The sequence below is a fragment of the Patagioenas fasciata genome, chromosome 6 (genome assembly GCF_037038585.1).
Source record: "Patagioenas fasciata isolate bPatFas1 chromosome 6, bPatFas1.hap1, whole genome shotgun sequence".
In the NCBI taxonomy this organism is placed as follows: domain Eukaryota; kingdom Metazoa; phylum Chordata; class Aves; order Columbiformes; family Columbidae; genus Patagioenas; species Patagioenas fasciata.
In genome coordinates, this window is record NC_092525.1 from 21,475,335 (window position 1) to 21,501,922 (window position 26,588).

At 50.1% G+C, this 26,588-nt stretch overlaps 2 protein-coding genes across 6 annotated transcripts; one reads left to right on the top strand and one right to left on the bottom strand.

The window, feature by feature from the left end:
* The first annotated feature begins 815 nt into the window (after positions 1–815).
* CDCP2 (CUB domain containing protein 2) lies at positions 816–14,692 on the top strand. 5 transcript variants are annotated; one of them, XR_011739721.1, is made up of 10 exons: positions 816–1,189; positions 2,101–2,386; positions 2,470–2,694; positions 3,038–3,171; positions 4,897–5,244; positions 5,325–5,669; positions 5,950–6,303; positions 9,434–9,612; positions 9,810–11,776; positions 11,914–14,692. XR_011739721.1 is itself a non-coding variant. In XM_071810219.1 (9 exons), exons 4-9 carry the CDS (start codon positions 3,157–3,159, stop codon positions 10,122–10,124), a joined length of 1,596 nt encoding a protein of 531 aa, XP_071666320.1. In that variant the 5' UTR covers positions 816–1,189; positions 2,101–2,386; positions 2,470–2,694; positions 3,038–3,156; the 3' UTR covers positions 10,125–14,692. The 5 variants fall into 5 exon arrangements, 4 of the variants coding, with proteins under 4 accessions (XP_071666320.1, XP_071666318.1, XP_071666319.1 ...); XM_071810219.1 differs by having other exon boundaries at positions 4,857–5,244; positions 9,810–14,692; XM_071810217.1 differs by having other exon boundaries at positions 9,810–14,692.
* A 5,715-nt stretch (positions 14,693–20,407) lies between these two features.
* On the bottom strand, positions 20,408–26,490 carry TCEANC2 (transcription elongation factor A N-terminal and central domain containing 2). Its single transcript, XM_065842257.2, has 4 exons — positions 26,339–26,490; positions 24,742–24,883; positions 23,250–23,443; positions 20,408–21,413 (listed from the first exon to the last, which is right to left on the bottom strand). Exons 1-4 carry the CDS (start codon positions 26,438–26,440, stop codon positions 21,225–21,227), a joined length of 627 nt encoding a protein of 208 aa, XP_065698329.1. The 5' UTR covers positions 26,441–26,490; the 3' UTR covers positions 20,408–21,224.
* Between the last annotated feature and the right edge of the window lie 98 nt (positions 26,491–26,588).

Consider the following 26,588-nt stretch of genomic DNA (forward strand, 5'->3'; position numbering starts at 1 on the left):
TATTTCAGCACATATGGCCCACGCTGGTTAAACCCTACCCAGCTGGTCCGGCCGTTCTGCCGCGAAGCCTCTCGTCTTTGTTCGCGGCTGAGAGGGAGGGTGGTGAGAGACGGAGCAAGCTGTGAGTGCTGCGGGTTGCAATCCTGCGGCGGCGGGCAGAGCGGGAGGAGGTGATGCAAGCGGTTGGAGGGTCTCTGTGAGATATTCTCTGTGCGGGAGACCATGTCCTTGGAAGTATGGGCTCAGAAGGGGCCTTTAAACTGCCCATGGGCACTTTGTTTTCTGTTTTCTGCCCTTCTCTCCCTTCCCCCTTTGTCATTTCTCAGGCTGGATCTCGCATTGAGTCTCCACTTCCCAACCCATCAGCCGCTTTCAGAGGCTTGTGTGAGGCTCCTGCAAAGGCAAGGACCTGGGGTGGAAAGGCTCTGGGGTCTACCCTGCGGTGGTAGATTTATAGGGAAATGGTGATGCTCTGGGGCTGGAGGTGGTGGGGCTGCTGGCACCCTGCTTCTCTGCTGGGGTGGGGGCCAGTGGGGTGCTCCGGTGCGATGGTCACCCCCTGGGAAGCCCTCGTTATCCACACAGCGCTGTGCTGGGGAAAGGGGCTTTGCTTCCTTTCTTCATCTTCATGTGCAAACTAAATGCCTTCTTAATTTCATCTCATTATTTCCTGCCTAAATAATTCCCGTTTCTCCTGGGGACCATGTTTAAACCTTTGATCTTCTCTGAAGTCTCACAGTCCTGATCACATCCTTTCTATTTAAATGAATCAAATGCCTTTTTTGCTCATGATTTATAAATTTGTTCACAGAGGAATAGAGGCAGCCCTGATACAGCACACCTCGAAGACAGAGCACCCCCAGCCAGACCTCAGTGTGGAAGGACCTGCCTGGCTCCTCTGCCCACTCCATGCCGCATCTCATCCTTCTCCTGCCCCTCTCCACCCTCCTCCCTGGCTTTGCTGCTGCCCAGCAGCATTGCCTGGGCTTGGTCTCTGCCAGGGATGGCCACCCCAGGTCAGGAGAAAAGTGAATGTGCCAGCGGTTGATGGATGGGGTCTCCTGGGAGAGGGACACAGCTGCTGTACTGCACAGCCCCAGCCCCCTGTCTCCTGGGGGTATTGCTGACACGCGGCACAAAGCAGGACTGCAGAGCGCAGCTGGAGGGATGAAGAAGAGCCACCACGTAGGTACTGTGTCTCTGACACTGGCTCCATGCTGGGATGTGCCTTAGTGCTGAGGCTGGCAGTGGAAGGGCTTGGAGGATGGTGGGTGTTGCTGGAGATGGATGCAGAGAGGGTGAATGTGTAGCAACAACGAAGTGGTGCAGCATGTTGTCCCCAAGGCCGGGGGATGGTGGCCAGGAGGGCTGAGCTCTCCTGGCTGAGCTGGAGCTGTGGTTATGGAAATATCCAGGAGAGGCCCCTGCAACACGGGCCATGGGCCAGAGCTCTCCTGCCTCTTGGCTGTGGACTCTGGCCCTGCATGTGGTATACAAGGCACAGGGACAGACCTCCTCTCCAACCGCATCAGGGCAGTGGCTAATTAAGCTCTGCAGTGACCCTGGGAGGTCTGTAGGAGATGCATCAGCATCTCAACCGTCTCCCAGAGCCTGCACTGGAGCAGGAGCTTTGCACAGTGCCTGGGGACAGGGACAGCTGCCTGGCATCTCCTCACTCTAATGTGCACTTACTCCTGGTGCTACTGGGGTGGTGGAATGCCCAACACCCCAGGACAGGCACCCTGATGTCCCCCACTTCAGCTGGACTCCTGACTGGGATGCCCCAATGCTTCCACCAGCCCTCAGTGTAGCTCCAGCAAGGCTGGGCAGTGAGGAGAGAGCCTGTACAAATATTATTGTTGTTATTGTTACCCAGAAATATATGCAGGCATTTAATGAGCTTGGCATGGAGCATTTCCTGGGGATTCATGACCAGTTGACGTTAATGGTCCTTAGCTGCACCTCAGGCCATCAGCTCCTCCCAGCCCATCATTAATCTACAGGAAATGTCTTGGGCATTGATCCTGATTGTTTAATTAATAAAGACAACTTGTCTCCCTGCCTGAGATTTACAGATACTTGCTACTTCTTTCCCTGCAGCTTTGAAGGTGCCTTAAAAAAGCCCAGGTCCCTCACACCAGGACACCCGTGTGGGCTTTTGTTTCCTGGCATTCATCTGGGTGTGCACGTTGGCAGCAAGAAGGTCTTTTCTCTCCTGGGTGGGAGGGAAGAAACTGAAATCTGCTGGGTTTGGGATGTCTCCAGCTGACATGGCGCAGCATGAAGAGCACACCTTTCTCACCAAATGCAAGGGCTTGATTACCTTCAGCTGAGTGCATCCAAGAGCCTGGGCAAGAAGGAGCATGAACCAACATGAAAGAACATGGTAATTCTCCAAGGCCTTAGCAGGTTCTGTAATAATCGATGGTTTTTGCCTGAGAGTCACAATTCATCTCTAATCTTCCTCAGGGGAGGCAGGATTTGCGATCTTTAGTGCTGGTGACTGCTGCTTTCCCAGGCTGCGCATCCCGCTGAGCTCGGGCACTCGCTGCGGGGATGCTGACCTGGCAGCAACGTGGAGACGCGGCGGCGTTTAAATCCTTTTCGCTGTTTCTTTAGCCTTTACTACTGGTTGGCTCTGTGCAGCGGATGCTGCAGTATAAATCATGTTAATTCCTGAGGTGTTTTTTCGTGGTAAGTCTGAAATTCCCATTTTGGTTCACTGACTTGCCTGGTGAACTAAATTATTTTCATAGCCCCTTAAGGGCATATTGTCAGCCCAGACTTAGTGCCGTTATACACCATATCTGAAACATTAATATCTCTTCTAAATATAGTGTATTGACAAGGTATCTGGTATAGTGTAAATCCTTAGGATATTTGATCCAGATCATTAAAACCAAGTGAAGGAAGGGAGGAATAGATCAAGTTACCTTGCCGCTCTTAATTCAAACAAGCAATGAATTATTCATCCTGCTATTAATTCTACAGTCCTCCTGCTTTTTATTTATTTCTCTATTTATTTTTTTCCTCCTAGACAGACAGCTTTGAAAGGATGCTCGGGTGCCGGTGAGGGGAGATTTGCCTGCCAGAGGATGGGGTGCACAGGGGCGGGATGCCTGGCAGTGCTGGCCGTGCTCTGCGGGGCTCTTGGGGATGCTCCCAGCAGAGGTAAGAGCCTGATCCCAGCTCCCAGTGGGGACCCTGGGGCTGATGGGCATCTGTGGTCCCAGGGGAGGAGAGGGCTGTTTGCAGGTGCTGCACCTGCTCTGGGGTGCGAGCGGGTCCCAGCTCTCAGCCGGTGCAGGGACAGGGGCTCGCTTGGGGCAGGGGCCACCCAGCTTGACCTGGGGAAAGGAGCTGGGATCTGCAGTCGCTACAAGTGCAGGACACCAGCGAGTGCTTGAGTTTCTGCTTCATGCTTATTTTACTGAAGACTGCAGGAAAGGGTTGTCCTGTTTTGGTGAACAGGTGCTTTGCTGAAGGGTTATTTAACTTCTGGAGTTGCACATGCCTATATAAATGTGTATATGCACACACATATACGTGAACTTATGTGTGCATGTGTGTGTTGCTGTGCATGTAATAAAATCCTCACCTTACCTGGATAAAACACCCACATGATGCAAGGCAGGGTTAACAGACAACACAGTAATTTGGGGGACAAGGTAGGCCAGATCAGCTGATGAGCGATACCCCTCGCCCAAAATGACAGGGCTGTTCTCAGAAATCCAAACCCATCCTTGGCCCTGGTGCAGGCGCTCCTGAGCAGCAAGCAGCCACCCTGTTTCCTGGTGCTGCCTGCTAACCCCTCTGCCTGCACCCACCTGTGCTTCCCAGAGCACTCTGAGGTTCCCAACCCTTCATCCATCTACCTGCCTTGTGGCTACTTACCCCTCCTACAGGCTCCCCTCTTGGATATTTATCTCAATAACATTATTCCTTTAGTACCAGCCTCTTATTACTTTATCCCCAGCAATTAGCAGGGTGATTTTAGATCTGGCCAGCTTTGCTGCTTGTGGAAACACCCCCCCACACCCCTTACCCATTTACTGAGGTGCTGCATCACATGCATCTGCAGGACCCCCTGCCATGGCCAGGAGGCCACCACACCAGCAAGTGTGATGAACAGCAGTGCACACTGGCTGACTATTGATTTGCAATATACTTGGCCCAGATTGATGGCAGCGAGCACCCAGCCTTGCTTGTGCCCTGGAGGCTATGCAGGGTCTGTGTCCCCCCCAGACATGATGTATGTGCCTGCTATATCAGCCTTTTCACCCCAACCCTAATCAGACTGAGGGGCAGGTGGCAGCGTCCCTCTTCCTCAGCCTTATTTTATAATAGCTATGTCTCAGTAGAAAGATTTCATTAGAAAATCGATCCCTATGTGTGTAACTCACTGTTGAGTGCTTTGAGCCTTTCACCCCCATTTCTCCCGGCTTGAATTCACCAATATCACCATTATTTGGAAAGAACATCAGCAGCAGGAGGCACGAAGCTGAAGGGCTGGGTAGCTGTGACACCTGGAAGCCTAGAACCACTGAGCCTCTGAAACTTGGTCCCTACTTTCTTGTTTGCAGCAATGAATAGAGGGGGACGTGCTGCTGTTGCTGGCAGGACAATCTCCCGGGCACAGCTGAGCCCTGCTGCAACCAGGCCATGGGGCAGCGTGGGGATGGTGTGGGGAGAAGTGGGTTACATGGAGGGAGGAAAGGTGATGGGGGGTTGGGAACATGTGTCCTCTGGGGACAAAGGGTGGCCAAGCCCAATGGGCATCTGCAGGGTGCTGGTGTTTCGGTAGTGCCAGTGGTGGGATGGAACTGGTGCTGCGCACCCTGTCTCTGTCCTTCTAGGCTGGAAAGGGGACATCACATCCACCTCTGTGTTCTCCAGGCATCAAATGTGGAGGGGTGCTCTCAGCACCCTCCGGCAATTTCTCCAGCCCCAACTTCCCGAGGCCGTACCCCTACGAGACGGAGTGCACGTGGCTGATCGTGGTGGCTGAGGGCTCCTCCATCCTGCTCTCCTTCAGCCACTTTGAGCTGGAGTACCATGCTACCTGCGCCTATGACTACCTCCAGGTCTATAATGGGGCCACACAGGACCAGGGCAACCTCCTGGGCACCTTCTGCGGCCGCAGCCCCCCCCCACCCTTCTCCTCCGCCTGGCATGTCATGGCCGTCATCTTCCACTCCGACCGACACGTGGCTAAGCGCGGTTTCGCTGCCGCCTACCGCAAAGGTAGCGGGGAGGGATGGTGATGGCGGAGCATCCATCCGTCCATACTCCCCACCATCCTCATCACCCGTACCTCCTCGCAGATGCCTGTGGTGGGCAGCTGACGGGCCTGTCTGGGGAGATCACCAGCCCTCGCTACCCTGAGAGCTACCCTAATGATGCCGAGTGCCGCTGGACCATCGGGGTGACTGGTGGCAGTGGCCCCCTCACCCTGGTGTTCGCTGACTTCCAGGTGGAGGGTGGCCAGGGCTGTGGCTTCGACTATGTGGCCCTTTTTGGTGGCCCCACCACCGCTGCCCCTGGCCTGGGACGCTATTGTGGCAGCGCCCGCCCACCCCGCACTGTCTCCTTCGCCCCACATCTCCTCATTCTCTTCAAGTCGGACTTCAACATTGGTGGCAGGGGCTTCAAGGCCCATTTCTACTCAGGTGCGGGGTCTCAGGGTGGTGGGAAGGACATGGGGATGAGTGCCCAGGGTGGTGGTGGTGATGCTCTCCTGCAGCAGCAAGTGGAGATGAGAGCAGAGGGGAGCCCTTTGGGGAAAGCTCGTGAGATGATGGTGGGAAGTGTAAATCACCACTCAATGCAAATGGCATTGTTGTGGCTATCGCAGGCTCCGGGTTGTCTTTCTCATGAACAAAAGCCACCCTTGCTCTTACTGTTCCCTGGGTATCTGAGTTTTTTCCTTTCCCTTTTTCTCCTGAGCAGGTGAGTGCCAGGAGGTGTTCACCACCATCAAAGGGAATTTCTCCAGCCCTCGGTACCCCAGCTTCTACCCCAATAACCTCAAGTGCCAGTGGAGCATCCAGCTGCCGCTGGGCTACCAGATCAAGGTCTTCTTCTTGGACATGGAGCTGGAGGGTCGGAGCAGCCTGACGGGCAGCTGTGATTACGACCACCTGGCCGCTTTCGATGGCGGCACCGAGAACGGGTCCCTGCTGGGGCGGTGGTGCGGGTGGGAGAGCCCAGCACCCATCACCTCCCGCAGCAACCAGCTGCTGCTGGTCCTCCACACCGACCGCAATACGGCCAAGAGAGGCTTCTCCATCGCCTACGTGGGAGGTAAGGTCTCACTTGGGTGCTCTACAGCATTTCATTTCCATTGGGACATGCCTGAGATCCTGTAATTTCCAAAGGACCGTGCAGTGAAGATACTTGTCTGCAGGAGCAAGTTCTGCAGCTCTTTGGGCATGGGGTGGATGAGATGTGGGGGGTGAGTCCCAGCTCTCTCAGGCTGCAAGATGTTCATGGTCCAGTTTGTGTTTGCTATTTAAGAAATGCTTCCTGGCTTCTCCTCCTCACATCTTTGCCACTTCTGTGCTCTGCTCCTCTCTTAGGGTGTAAAAGAGACAAAACCCAGGGGGTTTTTAGGGGATCAGTGCCCCAGGGGAGGTGACCAGCTCAAGCATCGCAAACTAGCTCCTCAGGATGCTCCAGCCCTGCTGGCACATGGCTGAGAAGGCAGATATAAAACACGGGGTCTCCTCCACCACTGGATGGGCAGGACCCCCAGGACACAGCACTCCCAAACCCATGGCCAGCCCTGCCCAGCATCTGCCCCGTGTCCCCACCAGTGCATCCATAGCTGGTGGGAGGAGCAGTGTGTAACCTCTGTCCTGCATTTGCCAACCTTTGCACCTCAAAAGACAGTGAATTTATGGTGTTCATTGTGTTTCAAGATAATTACATCTGAGCTGACCTGTGTGTCAGGGGTGATTCAGACGGGCAGCCTTGCCGGTGGCCTGCAGACAGAACAGGGATGCTTGACCAGCAGCACAGGAGCTGGGGGTGGCTGGCCCTGGATTTCTGAGCTTTTCTGCCTCAGTAGCAGAATCCCTCTTCATTTCCAGTGTAGCAGAAGGGATTTTTGGGGTACGTGGCTCTAGGGGTAAGAAATGGGATAGATTTTTGTCCTGAGCCTCTGGAGGGAGGTTGTACCAGGCATCTAGAAGGGCTTTAGTGTGCGTGGCAGGGCTATCCCTGTCTGTATCCTGCTTATTTCTGTTTTACAGCAGTGTACAGGGAGGGAAATCTTGGTCTCACTGTGTCTGGTCATGGAGAAACCCTGTTCCTGATGGAGGAGATCTCCCAGCTGCCCAAGGCTCCTGCATCCCTCGGTACATGGTGGTGACTGTGTTGGGGGAGGACAAAAGCTGAAGAGTCTGGAGCACAAGTTTTATAAAGAGCAACTGAGGGAACTGGGGGGTTCAGCCTGGAGAACAGGAGGCTGAGGGGAGACCTTATTGCTGTCTGCAACTACCTAAAAGGAAGTTGTAGCATGGAGAGGGTTGATCTTCCATGTAACAAGCGAGAGGATGAGAAGAAATGGTCTCAAGTTGCGCCAGGGGAGGTTCAGGTTGGATATCGGGAAACATTTTTTCATGGAAAGAGCTGTCAGGCGTTGGAACAGGCTACTCAGGGCAGTGCTGGAGTCACCATCCCTGGAGAGATTTAAAAGATGTATGGATTAGGTTCTTAGGGACATCATTTAGTGACAGTATTGGGTTAATGGACTTGGTGATCTTGATGGTTTCTTCCAATCAAAATGATTCTATGATCTGGACACAAAACTGAGTCTTCCTCCATGATGCTAAGGCTGCACACTATGTTTTCCCAGTGATATGGGCATCTGTTTGCAATTAGCAGCCTGCGTGGCACGTCCAGCACCTGCCAGGCTGCTCTCACTGGGGGCATTGGTCTTTCCCCACCGTCGGCTGCCTCAGGAGCCCTGGGTGGCAAAGGGGCACCTCAGCCTCCACATCTACCGCTCTTCAGCCATTCAGATATATTCCTTTTGGCCCATGAAAGTGTGTGACTTGGGCTGGGTATGCGTGATTTATGGCCATTTGAATGAAAGCCTTCACACCAGGAGAGATGATCCATTTTCTTCTCCTCCTCCTCTTGATCTAATGCACTTTAGTTATTTGGTAAATCTTCTAATGGTTTTATAATGCACTAAGTGGAGCCAAGTGACACTATTTTTTTTGTATCGATTTTATTGCGTCTTACCAGTTTCATAAGGCAAAGATTCAGAGGAAGCTGGAATAATTCATTAATTCATACTGCCCAAGTGGTTGGTTCAAGCTGAGCGAGGATTAACTTTAAAGTTAGGGGGAGGGGACATTTTTCCTCCCTGCTTCTTTTCCTGCTTGGAGACTTTCTGCATTCAGAGGGGGCAAATACAGTGTCAGAGGCAGAATGATGGAGAGAGGCTGGGTTCCTCATTGCCTTGCTCTTCATCTTGGCATCATGGGCAGCTTGACAGCAACTCAGGAGGTTCCACTTAAATATGAGAAGAAACTTCTTCTCAGTGTGGGTGACAGAGCCTGGAACAGGCTGCCCACTGGGGCTGTGGAGTCTCCTACTCTGGAGACATTCAAAACCTGCCTGAACACATTTCTGTGTAACCTCATCTGGGTGATCCTGCTCGGGTAGGGGGATTGGACTGGATGATCTTTCAAGGTCCCTTCCAATCCCTGACATTCTGTGATTCCCTCCACGTACCAGCTCCCCATCAAAAATAACATCCTGGGGGTGGTGGAGGGCCAATGATGTTTGGGATGGGATCTGGACTGGGCCGGGCCATGCCCAGGAAGGTGTCCCAGGGCTGGGACCTGGCTTACCCTTCTCCAGGGACCATGTGGCAGCCATGTGGCTGCATCACTCCAGGGTGGACAGGCGTGTAGTAACTCTGAAATACATCTCCTCCCTTTCAGTGCTGTCTCTTGCAGGGGTGTTGTAGCATGTCAGGAAGCTCTGTGCTCATATCAAGCCATCAGCAAAGCTTTCATGGTCTAATTCTGAGCAGCAACTCAAATGTTTTGCTGGCTTTGTGGTGATGGAGGGTGGCAGAAAGCAGAGCAATGCCTGGGAGCCAATCGTGTCTGGCCTTGTCACACAGCAGGGCTAAAATTAATATATAAAATAATGCATTCCGCATTTCGGGTGTAGCTCCTTTTTGCCTGAAAACTCGTCTCATCACATGAGTCCAGGTATTGCAAGATGCACAGCAAACTCATGAGGCTAACGTCCCTGGTACTCCTAGCACCATCAGTCGCCTTGTTCATGTGTGATGGGGACAGTGAGCTCGGAGAGCAGCTGTGGCTCTGCCTGTAGCTCCAGCAGTCACTGCAGCCTGGGGAAACCCCCTCCCGATGAACCTTCACATGGACCTTCTTTTCTATCCCAATAGTCGTGCCCATCAACATCAGCTGCACACGGACAGACTTCCACATCCAGATTCCTGTGCAGTCCCTGGTCCAGCTGGAGAAGAACAGGATTTACTTGGGGACACCCTCCTGTGTGGCTCAGGTGGTTGGCGGCAACTTTAAAATACACACCAGGTTTGGCACCTGTGGCACTGAATCCCAGGTATGTGGTCAACAAACCTTCCTTTAAAGCAAGCGAAGTAGATGGTTAGACCCATGCCGGTTGTACCAGCTGCAGAGAGGCGTTCCCAGTCTCATCTTCCCAATAGATGCTGGTCTGATCTGTGGGTGACTACCCGCCAGACCCCTGTGAAAATCAGCTGCACAAAGCCCTGATGAGCTGTGACCCTTGTCTTGCAGAAACGCAACAACACATCTGTCATCATCAGCACCCTCTACATCGATTTTTCAGCAGGTGACCAGGAGGATATCCACCAGTATGAGGTGCAGTGTGAGCCAAAGAGGAAGGAAGCCTCAGTGACTCTCATTGCCGGCCCTGACCCGTCCAGACTCAGACAGGCAGAAAACCTGGTGGATGCCCAGCAGCGGCAGGGGGAAGTGATGGACACCCATGAAATCAAGAGCCAGGACACCAGCGACATTGTCTTCATCAGCATCTGCATCCTGGCTGGGCTCCTCATGGTCATTGCGGTGGTGGGGCTAGTGCTTCTGTAGGATGCTGCTCCCCACATCACAGAATCACAGAATGTTAGGGATTGGAAGGGACCTCGGAAGATCATTTAGTCCAATCCCCTCGCTGGAGAAGGAACACCCAGATGAGGTTACACAAGAATGTGTCCAGGCGGGTTTTGAATGTCTCCAGAGAAGGAGACTCCACAACCCGCCTGGGCAGCCTGTTCCAGTGTCTGTCACCTTCACTGAGAAGTTTCTTCTCATACTTCAGTGGAACCTTCTGTGTTCCAGTTTGCACCCATTGCCCGTTGTCTTATTGTTGGTTGTCACTGAGAAGAGCCTGTCTCCATCCTCGTGACACTCACTCTTTACATACTTATGAACATGAATGAGGTCACCCCTCAGTCTCCTCTTCTCCAAGCTAAAGAGCCCCAGCTCGCTCAGCCTTTCCTCATAAGGGAGATGTTCCACTCCCTTAATCATCTTCATGGCTCTGCGCTGGACTCTCTCAAGCAGTTCCCTGTTCTCCTTGACAATTGCTTGCAATCCCCACCCTGCCCAGGGTGGAAATGCACCCCAAAATCCACCCTCACCCTAGACTGCGCTCTAACACAGCTGCTCAAATGGAGACACGGCTCCCAGGCCCCAAAACAGAGCCTGAACCCAACCTCCATCTCCTCCCAACGCCTGAAAAATCTGGGCACTAGGCAGCCGTTTCCCTTCCCAATTTGTTTTCCTCTGTCTCAATCTGTCCATTTGGCTCGGGAACACAATTCTTGTGCTTCCTGACTCTTCCCACACCTGCTTCAATTTGTTTTCCTTCCAGTGCTGCTGCTTTTGGGAAAGTCATGTTGTTTGCTGATGGTTGCAGATCACCCTGTTGATTATTTCTAGCTGAATTCTTGAAGGTACAAACCATCCCCAAACACAGCAATATTCCCAAAAAATACTTTTCCATGATCCCACCTGGGCGTGGGAGGGAGATACTGTGGAGCTGTGTTATAGGTATCCCCACTTGTCAAGTATTGATTTAGCTCATGTAGATGTTCCCCAGAGGTGTTTCTGGATGTCCATGGGCCCTGGAGCTCCTTGTTTGATCTTCACACATTGTCTAACCCCCCTCTTCCTCGCAGGACTCACCTGAGCACTTCAGCCACCAGCAGCTGGAGGCAAGAAGAGCCATCTCTCCTCTGTGTTTTCCTCCTTTCCAGAACATCCAGGTGTCTACCACTGTGAGCTCTGTACCAGCATCACTTCTGGAGTCTGAAACCTTGGGAAAGTCCCTAAGAACGTCATCTACATGTCTTGTAAATAGCTCCAGGGATGGTGACTTCAAGATGTGTCCTCCCTGCCTCCACCTAGAGCAGGGGCATCAAACTCATTTTCACTGGGGTCACATCAACCTTGCAGTTGCCTTCAAAGGGCCCTTTGAAGGCAACCACAAGGCTGATGTGGCCCCTGGTGAAAATGAGTTTGATAACCCTGATCTAGAGGCCCTAAAGCTCCAGGGAAAACTCTTTCGGCTGCCTTGACTTGCCTCTTGTGCTGTACCAATGAAAAGAAAATTCCTTTTCAGCATCACATGGGGGTGGCTATGGCAGACCAGCCTGGGTCAGAGCCAGTGCATGGTGAAGCCAACGTGAAATCTTGCTGCAGCAGTGGGGCGAATGCAGCCCTGGGAGCCTGGCACAGAGGTGTGAGCTATGAGGACCCGCCCCAGCCTGTGTAAAACACACTGTGGTGCAGGGAGGAATCTTAAAATGTCCAAACATGGTCATTCAAGGCCAGAAAAATTTAGCTAATCCAGGAGCAATTTTTTTTTTTTTTGTAGCACTGTCTCCCGAGGGGAATCCATCCTACAGAAGGTACCAGCTGTCCCTGTGGCAGCATCACCCTGCACAGCAAACCCCTCCTGCTGTTGCATCCACCCAAGGCGGTTTTAGCAGGGGCTGACAGGACAGTCCTGTAGGTGAGAGGCTTTCCTGACCGATGTCCTGCCTCCCACAGCCCCTGGGACAGGGTGTACCTGCTGCTGAGCATCAGAAGAATCAGTAAAGGAAAAGGAAGGTGATCAAGCAGCTTTTCCTCCTGGTTTGCACCAGCCTGTGGGCACCTAAGAGGGTGTCTGGGAAGGGAAGAAGGCACAAATCTGCGCATGCCTCCTAACGAGGAGCCTCCATTATCGGAGCCCTGATTGATTCGGTGTGTGTTGGTGCAATATGTCGTCAAATGCAAGATTCCTGAGTGAAATATTTGCCAGCACTGTAGACTCCATTAAGACAATATTTTGAGAGCTTGTACATAGAGGGGAAACAAGGCCAGACACCCCTGCTGCCTGCAAAGCCTTGCTGCCACCTAATTGCCAGGTATATCACTGTCAGCTTCAGACGATAGTTACAAGAATTGACAATTGAAGAAACTTAAAGATATAATCAACCTTCCCAGCAGCCCAGATTTTGCTGAAACAGGTGAATGCTGCAGTGGCTCGTGCCTGACAGGGAGCCCACAGCGCCCAACAGCATCATAGAACCATAGAATCATTTCACATCCAGCCTGTCACCCACAGGACGGGCACGTCCTTGCCTGGTTTGCAAGGAAAAAGATACTTCACCTACCAGGAGCTCCGACTTTGCACAAAACTGAGCTTTAATGCACCCCACTCAAGGAAGAACCCAGTGAAACCACGGCACAGAGGCAGCAAACTCCTATTCAGGACCTCCACCAAAAGCTGTGGCAAGAGGAGAGCCCAGCCAAAATCATCTGCAGTGTGTGCCTTTGGAGCAGGAATCCATCATCAGGACTCCCTCCCCTCTGCCATGCTCATGGTCCTCATGCATCGGGCCTCAGTTTCCCCCCTTAGCATTTGCCCAGTACTCCCTGAGCAGGCAGGGAGAGCAGTGGACACAGGCAGTGCTCCTGTTACTCATCTGGTTAATTATTTAGAGCCTGATTATTTGATTGAAAGGGCTGAATGCAGCCGCCCCGTCTCCTTGCTTTGCTTATGGATGTGGAGTCATGTCCCTCTGGAACAGACAAAGGCTTTGCTGTTGTGCACGAGCAAGAGCCTCTGTTATCTCCCTGCAAATGCCTGCAAGCAAATCTGATGAAGAATGGCCGGTGAAAATCATAGATCATAGAAAACAGGACTGGAAGAGCCCCCAGGAGATTCGTTGGTTTATTTCTTTCTCTCCCTGGGGGAATTGCTTCTACAAAAGAGAAGCTGGGCTAAAATATCCTAAAAATCCCAGCAAACTCTGCATTTTCTCTCTTTACTGGGAAGGTTTTCCTAATGTGTCACGCTGGTATGATGTGCTGATGAGGGATGTGCTGCTGGGTGCTCTGCTTTTGTGCTGCTGCACTGGGCAAACGTAACAATGGTGGAAGTGCCCGAAAATGGGCACTGCTGCCTGTGCAGGACCTTGCTCCCCCTGCCCCGAGGCACTGGGCAGAACAGGGCATCCCACTGGGGCTCCCAGCAAGCACACGTGTGGCTGGGTAATGGTATCACTGATCCACAACATGAGGGTCTGGCAGCCTCAGAAAATCCCACCTGCACCCAGAGCAGCCCTGCTCGGGTGCAGGCAGTCACTCAGTGTTGGCCATGAGCAGCATGGAGGAGCCCCAGGGATGTGCATTCTGCTGAGGGTGAAACTGGACACAGCTGAACCTGGTGTCACACAAAGTCCCTCTGATGCCCATAAAGCTGTGGGCAGGCAAGAGGGGCACTGTGGGGCTAGGGAGGAGTGTGGGGCAGGCAGGGTGACACCTTGCTTGAACTGGCATCACCCTCTCCAGTCCCCTGGAGCAGCATGAAGGAGGCAAGAGGCTGAGCAGCACAGCAACTGGGTGAGCTCTGGGGATAACTTGGGGCTGGGTGGCTCCATGGTGGTCATGCTGGAGGCCACCAGGGACACAGGGTCTCTCCCTGCAGCGTGGAGTAGAGCCTGGGCCTCTCTGGTTGCTCCTGCACCCTGGCTGCACGCGTTGTGGTTTGCTGGTGTGGGGAGATGGACAGGGCCCCTATGGCTCTGGTGCTGTTATTAGGGAGCAGGTGTTTGATTCACCACCCAAGCTCAGCACCCCAGGTCTGGCCCTGCTCCCATAGGAGGAGTGATGCTGCGGGTCGGGGGCTGTAAACCCAGCTCTGAGGGGTCACTGCACAGGAGACAGCTGTTTGAGGGGTTTCTCCTTTCCAAAGCAATGCTTTGGCTGTGACATGTAGCTTGGGTCCCTCTCCTTCTAGGAGTGTTTTATAGACCCCAGGTTTCCATGCCTCGAAAAAACAAAGGAGGTCCTGATGCTTCCTTAAGCAGAAGCATCACGCGTTCTGCTTGCTTGTGATTTATGTGGACTGAGGGGCACAGTGAGATTCTGCTGACTCACATTTTTCTCTTAAAATGAAAATAAAACAGTCAGTGTGTCACCTTGGTGGCTACAGAAAGAAAGAAAGAGAAAAGCTTCCTGAGCACCAGCTGGGTGCTCATCCCTTACCAGGCAACTGCCCTTTGGTGGTTTATTCTATATAATGATCAATGAAGTTATCTGAGGTGATGCCTGGGGTGGGAAGGGGAGCCAGAACCGGGGCTGTGGGTTGTATGCTCTCACTGTGGGTGTCAGCAGTCCCTGGTTTGGGAGCTCCCCTTGCTCCAGAAGCTGTTCCCCTCTGCTCTTGCAGTGAACCATCAGGATGTGTGTTCAGCCTCATGTTGTAGATGTGGTAGCTGGTCTGTTGCCCCATGTCAGGCTCCTGCTGAGGAAAAGGGGGAAATGTATTTAAATGTCTCACTCAGCTCTCCTCTGGTGATTTCTTCCCTCTCCTCCTATTCCTCTGCTCAGAGAGTTATTTGTGTATTTTAGGTTTTTACACTCAAGTCCCACAGCCTGAGACTGGAGTGCAGAGAACTGGCACATTTGTGACACCAGGGGAGCCATGGAGTTATTTTCTTGAGCCAAGTGGCTTTTAGACCTCACTCCTGGGATTTTTTCCTTCCCCATCAGTGACTCACACCCAGCATTCGGCCATTCAGTCTCCCTACGGTGTCCCTGCATGAGCTGAAGTCTCGTGATGTGAATCAGGAATATGGGAAACAGGACCTGCCACCCTCTTTGGCCTCAGCCACATGCAGACCCCACTCCCTAGCAAACCACAGCCCCTTTCCACGATGAAGTGGCTAACCCTGCCTCCTCGGGTGGACAATGCCAACCTGCCGTGGGGCATCACTGCCTTGGGGACGTGGAGACCCCAGCCGTGGTGGCACAGCTGAGGAGGCTGTAGTCAAGCAGCCCTGCCATCTGGGGAAACAGAATGGATCAGGCATATGGACAATTAAAAATGCAATGATGGTGTTCACTGGGAGTTGTTTTCCCAGCTTATTTTAAACCCTGTTTCCTGGTTGTCACAGCCCCAGGGACAGCAGGTTTTCCTCCCCTGCCCACGGGGGGTTTGGTGTGTGGAGGCTGAATGTGGCATTTGCTCCATGATGTATAGAAGAGTTTACAGCTGGATTCTGAGCTTGCAGTCATGCCTCTGCAGCAGGTTTGGGGGGGTGTGGATTTGACCATGCCTTCCGCTCTCCGGCTGACTCTGCACATTGCAGCCCTCCTCCTCCTCCCCCGCTTCTCCCCATGCTCCTCCTTCCCCTCCTCTTCCTCCTCCTCTCTCTGTCCGGGACAGGACTGCACTGTTTGCAATGTGAATATTTCGTTTTAGGCAAAATGTTGGCCACAGCTTTGGCTTTTTGGTTTTTGCCATTGGGCTGGCTGTACTGGAGCAACAGCATTTGTCCATTATAGGAGCACCCTTTACAGGGATATAGCCACTTGCTATATAATAATGTAGAATTAACGAGGATTATCCCATAATCTAGTCTAATTGACAGAGACTGTGGATGTTGTTCAGTGAACTGCCAGCAGAAGAATTAGTGCATCGTTAATTGCAGCGTAACCCTGGCATGGGCTTCCCTTTTCCGCACCCTGTGGCATGTCAGAGGCCCTTTGTGCCTCAGTTTCCCCTCCCATGACATGCCAATACATCCACCTGAATGGGGTGTGGGATTTAACCTGCAGTATCAGCACCTGTGCAGAGGAGTGTTTAAACAAATGCAGGAGAGCTTTCCAGCCCTTGTGGTATCCTCCACAACACAAGCTCTGCTATGAGAGGGCTCACTCATCAGCATTGAAAACATTTTAAAAGTGCTGCAACTATTTAAAGCAACAAGGGAAGCTCAGTGCTGCTCGTGCTGTGCACTGCATGGACAACCAAGGGTTTGTTGGCTGCGGGGCTGGGGAGCTCCCTGACGGGTTTCTCATCCTCTTCTTTTCTGCTTTCCTCCATCCCCTCTCTGCTCCAGACCCCAATTTCTGCTCCATCTGATGCTCCTGCCCCAGGGAGGAAAGTTCCTGGAGCCTTGTTCAAATGATCTGGGCTCCAAAAGACATTTCTGGCTACTCCTTGCCTTAGTGCCTCTAAATTTGGGGCCAGCCTAGCAAGCCCTTCATGTTATAGGTCTGCCAGGGAAGCAAATGAGATCTAAAAGTTTGGGTTCTTCTGTGGAGAAACCTTTGAACAGCCTCTTAAAAGATGAAAAAATGGTGAGCCACTGTGCACTTTCTTCTCTGCAGGACAGGGAGGGTCTTGTCTACTCCTGTCTCCTTTCGCCCAAGCAATTTGTGGCAAGACAAAGCTCTCCTGAGCTGTGCCTGCTGATGGGGAATGGGGCAAGATGCTGGTGCCTTCCAAAAATTGCCAGGGTCAGAAGTTGGCTCTGGCAGGGGTGAATTCCCCCTCCATCCCTTCTGGGGTGGCTCTGAGCCCACCCTGTGTTCCCCCAGGGCAAACAGCTCATGTGGGAAGGACGGCAGATGTCCCTCAGCTCCAGAAGATGCTTCCCTCATCTCTTTGCTGGGTGCAGCAGGTCTCGTTCACAAAAAAAAAAAAAAAAAAAATCTATGAGCGGGGCTTAATTTGGTAAACAGGAGGGAAAAAAGAACCTTTTCTCCAGGCTGGGAGGTTTCTTGATATAATGTTTCCCCTGTAAAAAGGGAACCAGCTATTTCAAAGGCACCATGGCAGAGACACCTCGCCCAAGGGAGCCACCGCTCAGCCCTTTCATCCTCCCTTTTAATCTAAAAGGGTTTCCCCAGTGTGAAGACAGGAGCTTGTGGAGAGTCCCTGCCTTTGTAACAAGACTTGCTGATACCCTGTGGCTGGTCTGCACCGCACAGCAGCTGTCAAGTAAAACCAGAGGAGAAACAGCAGAATTTAGGAGAAATGTGTGCCTAGACCAGTGAGGTCAAACTTTAGGATGCATGAGGGGCCCTTTTATCCCCCAGCTGGACGTGTAACCCATGTGGTGGGGAACCTGAGAAGGTGAGGGTCCTGCAGGACCCCCTGAGAGTAGGTTTGCCACAGGCAAACTGAAGCAGATCAGACATTTCGGAGCCAGGCTAGCCTTGGGAGAGGTGTGCTCTGTAGGGTTCAGGTGTCTGTGCCCTTCCTGACCCTCTATTTCAAGGGATTTCCAGAAATCACACCAGCTGGGAAACAGCCAGTGCTGGCCTCTTGCTTTATCCATGAGCTCCAGTCTCCCAACTGGCTGCACAAGTCAGGGAGGGAAGCGAGAAGGGGCTGAGCTTGGCTTTAGCTGGAGGAGGCGTGAACTGCTCCCTAGGTATATGACTATGCGTAAATAAATGCAGTTGTGTAGGTGAGATTGCTCCAAGGGTGGAATCTGGTCTTTATAGCATAATTAAAAACTTGATTACTGTCAGGCATTGAGTATCTTCTTGTCACATTCAGCATTAGTCTTTGGGAAAATGAAACCCTGCTTTGGCCTATTGCTTTTTTTGTCTCTAGTTTTGTTATCCTTGCCCACCTTCCTTTCTATTTTTGTTTTTAAACCATTCCCTTGTTCTCTGCATTTCACCCTATGCTGCAGGTCTCAAGTCCAACCCTTTTGGATCTTTTCCAGTTCCTCCAGACAGTCAGTTTTATGCAAAGCTGAGTCTCTGAATCTTCAGACCATAGGATACTGCCAGCTTTAACATCAAGTTGCAAGAGCTGGAGCCAGTGCTATACACTTAGGTCCCTTGGAAAACAAACTGGACAAAAATATTAGCCATAAAATGGAAGAAATTCACAGGAGAGTTTTCTCCCAGTGTGCAGTGACTCTGCATCCCTGAAATTAATTCCCAAAAGAAAAATATTTGGCACGTATTGAGAATGAAGTTAAAGAAACCTGACCTCTGTGATGTGTACCTTGAAGAGCTGAAGGTATCCAAAGTAGATCAAACAAACAAAATCTCTGTTCCCTGAAGGCTGTTCAGAAAAGAGAGGTGTCACGGATGAGGAGAGGGCAGGGAAAAAGTGGCCTGGAAAAGATGGGCACAGCAGAGCTTTGCTTATCTCCCAAAACAGAGCCTGATAGTATAGGACAGACTGAGCTTGTAGTTTGCGTGGAGCAGAAGAGCTCACGTGCATCTGAGCTGTTCCCGCTGTCTGCAGGCTCAGGAAGGCACTGACTGTCTCACGCTAACCCCGGGTGATGTTCAGACAGTCTGTAAGGTTACAGGGAATGGATCTAACGGCCCTGCTGACAGCGGCTGGTCTCTCTTTCAGCTTGCACCGCTTCAGATGGGATAAGATGTTGTCAGGTTGTAGTTTTGCTTTTTTCTGAATGCACCTTGAGCACAAGGCATGTTCCCCACCATCCTCCTATTTGTCCACATATTGCAAACACCACAGGAACTCTCTGGGCCATGGCAGGTTCTTGTTTATATCTACATTGCTCTTGCTGTTAAATTTTACAGTGCTGTGTCATGAATTGGCATCCCTTTCATGGGACTGTTTTAAGATTAGTTTAGGACTAGTTTTGGATTAGTCAAACTAATAAGAGGGGAAAGATTGACCCACATCACTTTCCCCTCTCTGAGTTGGTTCCCAGGGCTAAACTGTAAAAACAAAAGTGCATCTCGCTGAGTTGCTGTTTTCAGAATAGAGCAGCCATCGCTGTTGACAAGTTCACTTTCAGACAGCAACTGTCCTCAGTTGTTACCTGCACTGCAAACAATTTGGGCGATTCCTAGACCTGTCTTGCAAACCAGTGCACAGCATAAACTGGCCATGTGTTCAGAACAGCCAAAGTTCTCTGACTGTATCTGACCTGTGTAGGAAACTGCTCTGGCCTGGCTTTCACTAGAAACAGAAGGTCCCAATTTTCAGGATTTTTGCTTCTCACGCATTACCTAAAGAAATAAAACACGGCCCAGCACCAGGAAGAGAAAGATGGAAATAAATACTGCAGGTCTTGGCATTGCAGCTCTGGAAGCAAAACCTGGGTTGTTCATTGATCCTGACCCCCTTCCATGACAGTCCAGGACACATGAATTCAATTACAGCTGCGCAGTTTGAAGTTATTTAAGTGGGAAATAGAGCTGACTACCTGTAAGAAATAAACTGAGGGTTTTCACATCTCTTGCTACAGCCTGGTCAACAAGTGTTAAGTCTTTATTGACCTATTATCCATATAGTCACCACTCACTTGCCTACCAGTTTGTCTCATACTGTCTCCTAACCTCAATTTTCTACAAATGAAATGTCTGTATGCCAGAGCATCACTGTTGTCAGAGAAGCCAGCTGTGTACAGAAAAAAAATGGTCTTGAACTGGCCTAAGCAAACAAAATGGGATTTAGATGTTAAGAGAACCTGCAATTATCTAATGAAATTTAGGGAGTTCAACACTCTAGGTAAGTTTTGAGGGTTTGTTTTTTTTTTTCAGGTTTTAGTGTCCAGCGAAGAAAAAAGTATTTAACAGGTCCACATGACGCTCTGTGCTGTTTGAGGGTGAAGATTAACTAGTAGTTTTGCCACTGCATTATTTGTCCTTAAGTGACTCTTCTGAAACAAGAGTGCTGGACACAACTGACCAAAAGACCCTTCCTGATGGTAGATAAAACCTTGATTCCCATGACTATGAACAGACGGGTTTCACTCATCCCCGTATTTGGTTCTCCCTACCCTGGTAACTCAGGAAATGGTTTGTGACCAGTCCTCTGTGTACGAACACACACACAGAACAGAACAGGGAGCACTTTATTACCTACCAGTAGAGAAACACTGTGTCTGTCGCAGCCTTAATAACAGCTTATGGAGAACAGGGTGACTTGAGGCACTAAAGAAATCAGAGCAAATATGAAAGGCAAGATTTCCAGATTTTAATAACTAGAAGGAATTAAAATAATAGTTTGTTGCTTTAATTTATTCTCACACTCATTCTGAACCATGTTCTTTTTGGAGGGGGGAAAAAAAAAGCCTTTAAAAGGAGTATTTTGGTTATAACCTGATTTTATTTAGAAAATTCATTTCAAGTTTTTTTTCCACGTTACAGTAAGAACAAGCACCACATTTAAATCATGAGTGAGGTACGGAAGTCTGAGCGAGCTGCTCATTAAACAGCAGAGGCATTAGATAGCACCTATACTCCAGGGTATTCTGTTTTTCACCCCAGAGCTTTAGAAAATGCCCCAAATTGCAGGCTGACTGAGCCTGTAGAATGGTGGATAGCAAGTTACGGAAACCCATTTTGCATCCAGCTCTGGAATGCAGCAAAGGCAAATCACCTGGCTTGGCAGAACAGGTAGCTCTGGCTGCAGGCTGGGCCCAGCTGCGGCAGATGTGGCTGATTTACAGTTAACTAGATTTTGCAGTGGATAACTAGGAATCTCCTACTATGGACCAAATAGCCTGAATTCCCAGTATTTCCTACCAGCACAGCACAGAGCTGCTCCTCTATGTCACTCAGCTGATTACACCTGAAGATCCACATCAGGGATGGAGCTAAACTGAGGCGTGACAAACAGGCAGAAGACAGAAACAGCTAAGTCAGAGATCATTTTGTAGCGGGAAAATATACAGCAGAGTAGAAGAAATCTTTCTTGCAACCAGCCCACACAGATTTCCACCAAGTCACATCTACAGCACCACTTTCATCATCAGTAGTTCTTGTCTTAGGCAGCCCTGCTCAGAGCAGTGCCACGTGAGACATGCAGTCAGCACTCCCGCACTCCCCTCCTGACAGAAAGGGCTCCCAGTTCCACAGAGACATGGGCACACAAAGTTCTCACTCAGGATCAAGCACGGCGTCTCACTTTTTATGGCTCTGTACAAATGCAGGGACAGTGAGCACGCCAGTCTTGACTTCTGCTTGGATTTCAGGTTTGTGCTTTAATGAGAAGACAAGAGCTCGCACCATTCTGCGATACTGTGCGCTAATGAGACGGGAAGAGAGATGAAAAGCTTCTCGCTCAATATTTTCAGCCAGTGGGTGATCAATCTGAAAACAGCAAAGTAAAAAATTAGATCTTTACATTTAATAAGGAGACCAACTGATTGAAATTGGAGTGTGGTGCTTTTCAGTGTTTCTTCATTAATCACCTTAGATTCAAGGAAATCTACTTCCCATCACAAGTGTAACACGAAGAGCAATTTAATTCCACCTCAGCAATTAAGGAACCAGGCAACGTGGTCAGTAGCAGGGAACATATCCACATCTCCAGCTGGGTGGCAGTACTTTGCCATCACAACAGGAAACTAATCTGCAACCAGCTTTGGGTATCAAGCTCAACTGCAATTATAAGGTATGTTGTAGCGTCTCCAGAAAGCTCACTTTTGATCTTGCTGATATAAGGTACCTTAGATACCATTTTAAACTTGATTCCAAAAGCAACTCTAAGACATGCCAAACACTTGGCAACTCTGCCTCGTGCTATAAAGGGAAATGTGGGCTCTCTGTGTGTAGAAGGTGGTGTAATTAAGAATGCAGAAAGGGATTTGCTAAATGTTAATTATGTAGTTATTGCTTCAACATGTGCCAAAACCTGTAATTTAGCACAGCTTATAAAAAAAAATCCCCCACCCATCAAGAGAGGGTTTTAATTTCACTTCTACCTTTTGTGCTGGGGAATCTCCCATGCTTTGCATACAGGAGACTCCAGTGTGCCAAGTAGTATTCCTCCAAGCCCTTTGCCCACTCTAGTTTTGCTACCTAGCCCTAAATTGCCCCTTGGATCCGTTCAGCCCCACCTTCCCTTCTTCTTTTTGTCAGCCTCCCAGGTGTCCTCACTCTCCATTTGCAGGACCTCCGTAGCTCCCCTGCCTATGTTGCTCATCTGCTGCTGCAAGCTCTGTTGATGCAGATGATGGTTGCTGCGAGCCAGAAGGGTTATTTTTCCTCACTGTGCTTCCAGGTGAGTCCTCTTAAAAGGCAATTCTGCTTTACCCAATATTACTTGTTTTAGGATGGTACCACAGCCTTTATGTCCTGTAGGCTCAGACTTTACTACCAGGCTTATCACCACACACTAATGTGCTTTCCAAGAACTAAGCCTGAGACACCAGCCTGGCAAAGGTGAGCTCCCGCCTCTTTTTTCTGAGGCATTCCCACAGCAAACCATCCTTTTGTGCTGCCTTGGTCCAGATGGACTGGAAATTTGAGAGGTTGTTCTCACAGCTAGCAAACACATAGCTTTGAAATTCTTGAGTGCTTATCACTTGACTTGCCATTTAAAGGATAATTAATGAATAAATTTAAAAGGATAATTATTATGGCATTTCATAGACCAAGCAAACTAGTCATTAAGCCTTGCAGCAAAGCCTTGTTCATTTACTTAAAGATACCTGAGGGATCTGGTATTTATCACCACTTTATATACTGTCAACCCTGCCTCTCTGTTTTTGCAATAGATTTAAATTTACAAATGTTTAATTACTTAAATATGAAACACGCAAAAGGTCCCAGTGTTGCTTTCACAGCTGTTAAGTAGAAGGAAAGACTTTCTGTTCTATTAACTTCCTCCTCCTCTTGTGCAGTCCAACTGTAGTAGATCCACAACTATTCTGTTGGCTAGTAATGTAAATGAGAGCAAATATACCTCACAATTAGCATGTATTCGTGGTTAACAACCCTCCAGAAAAAATCTACCTTAAAAACAAAGCTACTTTTAAATAGGGGCTTGCAGAGAATCACTGAAAATAGGAAGAGATCAGCTGGTCTTGTCCCCGCCCTGCAGGCAAGACCAATTTTACAGTAGCTGTGCCTGAAAAAGGTTGTTTAACTTGTTCCTACAAGAAGTAACTCTTTGAGGCAAAGACAAATGGATCTGAACGCTACCTCTAGATCCAGGGCTTCCCAAAGCAGCTTCCGTGCGTTCTTTCTGAAAGCCTCAGTCTTGGGATCGCTCCTGACCTCTATTGAGGGCTTGTTTGAATGGTCTCTGATGAAAGTTCGCCACTCTGTGTAAATATCTTTGGCAAGGCTGGCCACATCATGATCTGAGTGTTTGCGCATCTTATTCACGGTGTGACCTGGAAAAGAGCAACAGCTCCTTCAGCTTTGTATAATGGACATAAATCAAGTCATATGGGTGCTAAAGCAGCCATACATATTTTTAATTTGAGCAGTGTCAGCAAGACAACCAGGGCATTGATACAAACATAAATATAAAATTATTAGGAATGGAGCCTGGAGTTCTCACTCCTTGACTTCAGCAGTGATTTCTGCCTGAATAATTAGCAAGGAATTGACCTATACATGTGAAAATTAACTTTTGCAAGTCACCGAGGTGTGGAGAGACATTTATGTAATACGGGGTTATGTTAATTTTCTACACAGATAATAGATCTGGCGAAAGTTTGTAAGATCGGCCTTCAAAGAACTCTAGTTTTAAACTGGAAACCATTTTAAAGCAGCAGATGGTGGTGATGGCTGTAGCATTGTCACATGCAAACATCACAGTGACTTCAAGCACAATTTTTCCAACTGACAGGGCCTGCAAAGAGGGTTTCCTCTGAGAGGAGACAAAAGGGACCTTCTTTCAGGGGGTATTTCTCTCTGACCACCAGGAGATGTCACTGTTAGGCTTTGGTGGCTCTTCCAGCCCAGCTGTGTTCAGGCAGGCAGTGGGAAGAAAAAATGTCGGGGAAAAGCCCAAATTAGTTGAATGTGGCAAATGAAATGACAATTTGGAAGTAAGGGGAAAGAGGCAGACCATGTCGTCTTTTTTAAGGCAAGAAGGGCTCTTTGAATAGACAACCAGCTGCTCCAGTTGCAAACGAAGGCCGACACAACCAGAAAAGGCAGGGATGTGTGGTCTTGCATTATCCTCCACCCAAGTCCTAAGGAAAAGAGCGAGGGCTGTGTCATTTGCACAGAGCTGCCGCCCTACTGGGGATTTCTCAGTGTGAGGATGCGCTAAGTAGTTCTGGGCCAATCTGAGGATAATTTTTTCATGTTCAGAGGATTCAGCCAAGTCAAATAGCTGCGCCAGGTCTCAGATGGCAAGAGTGTGCTCTGCCGTGCTCATGGAAGACAGCACGAGGAGGAATAAGGCACAGAGGTGCCCAAGAAGAGCTCTTCAAAAATTTGACCATAGAATCATAGACTAGATGGAGTGTTTGGTAATAAGCAGGCAATCTGGGAGGAATTAGAGGACAGCTGACTTTTTCAGTACAAGCTCTGAAAACTGCAGGCTGGATATCAACATTTTTTTATTGGCAGCTACGCTCATGTTTTTAAAAGCTTGCAAGCTACTCACTTTTGTAGTGACAAGCCAAGCAGACACAAGACAGCATAACATTCACAGTCTAGATCAGACACAATGTACCTATTTTTGTTGAAAGTAACACTTCCTTGGAAGGTATTTTCTTCTTTAGCTCTTCCAAAGCTTCAATCAGATTCTCTTTTGGTTGCCCAGGAAGCTCAAGCATAGACTTCCACCGTTTTATGTCTTCCACAACCACAACTCTCTGGAAAACAGAGAAGTCATTAGGAAAGCAGAATATTCTTATCGTAAATGAGGATACTGGCTTCATCTCAGTTAACAGGACTGTTATCAACACATGAATTATTGATTGAGACATGAACCAGAGTACAGAATACACGACAGCTCAGAATGATGGGTATTTGTTTGGGACTAGCACCCTGCTGCAAATCAAGACAGGAGAAACCAGAAGGCAAAGTGAGATGCTTAATCTTCATCTGACAAACTTAGGGCATGCAAAAGCAAATGCCTGCTAGAAGGGTTTTGAACTTAAGGAGTCCATTGTATAAACGTCTTTTAATAGAAAAAAAAAGATAAGAGGGAGGCAGCTAATCAGCTTCAGCAGTTTGACAGACTCTGAATCCTGCTCAGATTTGCTTTAATATAATGACAGCAGAGAAAGAATTAGGGAGCACAAGCACAAACTCAGGTGCACTGGATGTTTGCACAATGTTTTTCATCCAAACTGGTTTTGACACAGATGTTGACAGAATGGGCTGCAAAGAGCGTAAGTCTCATGTTTCAGATGTGAAGCATCTTGTGAAGATTCAGCAACGGTCAGACAACTGGGGTGCTTTCTGCACCATTCTTTTGCTTTCTGCCTTATGTTAATAAGCTCCTTGGTGCAACAAATGCTTTCTCACTCTGTTTCTACAAAGAGGTGGCAAAGAGGGGCTGAGCTGTTACGCAGGTCTCACATGGGACCACTGTGCAACCAACAGAAGGGCTCTCCTTGCTGGGGAGAGAAGCTAACCAGCTGCTGAACCCAAACTGTGTGCCCAACCTGACCCATCTTGGTTGAGGAACCCCCTTTCAGTGCTGCAGGGCCCTCCACACCTTTCTAACTCCATTTCCTAGTGCACCCACCCTGCTCTCAGTGAAGATACCATCTGAGCGCTGTGAAGATTTTGGTGAAGAACCAGAACCACAAGTGAATCCCTACTGCTGCTGGGATGGCATGCCCTGGCCACAGAAGGACATCAGTTTGGGTTTAATTTACCAAAATTTCCTCCCACTGACAAGCCCCAGGTCCGTGCAGAGGCTGGTGAAGGCCTGACCTCCTTTGTAGAATGTCCTGAGTTGGAAGGGACCCACAAGGATCATCGAGTCCAACTGCTGTCCCTTCATATCACAACCTCACAGTTCACATCATGTGTCTGAGGGCGTTGTCCAGTCTCTTCTTGAGCACTGTCAGGCTTGGGGCCATGACACCTCCCTGGGGAGCCTGTTCCAGTGCTCCAGCACCCTCTGGGGGAAGAACCTTTTCCTAATGTCCAACCTAAACCTCCCTTTCTTCAGTCCTAGGTGCCTTAGGCCCAGCCTGGCTCCTCCCGGGGTGCTCCCGCCACCCCTGCACCCCGCACCGGAGAAGGCCTCGCAGCAGCACCTCCCTTCAGGCTGGGGGGAGCCGTGCCCCACCACCCCCCGCCCAGTGACCTGCCTTGAGGGACTCGAGGGTGACCTGCCGGTAGGCGCGGGGGGCCGGCCCGGCCCGGCGGGGACTCTCCGGACCGCGGGCCCTGCGCACCAGGAACCGCTCCATCCTCTCGCCACGGAGCGGGGCCGCTCGCCCGACCTCCCGGAAGCCGTAGCCCCCTCCCTTCGCAACCCGTGTAGTTCTCGCCGCCGATGATGTCCTATGGGATGGCTGGGGTCGCCCCGCGGAGCGGACTACATCTCCCAGCAGGCAC

Excerpts from the sequence above, each read along its gene's own strand:
- CDCP2 (XM_071810217.1), top strand. The coding sequence starts at position 3,096 with ATGGGGTGCACAGGGGCGGGATGCCTGGCAGTGCTGGCCGTGCTCTGC. Across the intron at positions 5,670-5,949 it reads CAAGGCCCATTTCTACTCAG|GTGAGTGCCAGGAGGTGTTC; the intron begins GTGCGGGGTCTC and ends TCTCCTGAGCAG. Across the intron at positions 9,613-9,809 it reads CCTGTGGCACTGAATCCCAG|AAACGCAACAACACATCTGT; the intron begins GTATGTGGTCAA and ends CTTGTCTTGCAG.
- TCEANC2 (XM_065842257.2), bottom strand. The coding sequence starts at position 26,440 with ATGGAGCGGTTCCTGGTGCGCAGGGCCCGCGGTCCGGAGAGTCCCCGC. Across the intron at positions 23,444-24,741 it reads GTTACTTTCAACAAAAATAG|GTCACACCGTGAATAAGATG; the intron begins GTACATTGTGTC and ends GCTCTTTTCCAG. Across the intron at positions 21,414-23,249 it reads GGGAAGCCCTGGATCTAGAG|ATTGATCACCCACTGGCTGA; the intron begins GTAGCGTTCAGA and ends TGCTGTTTTCAG.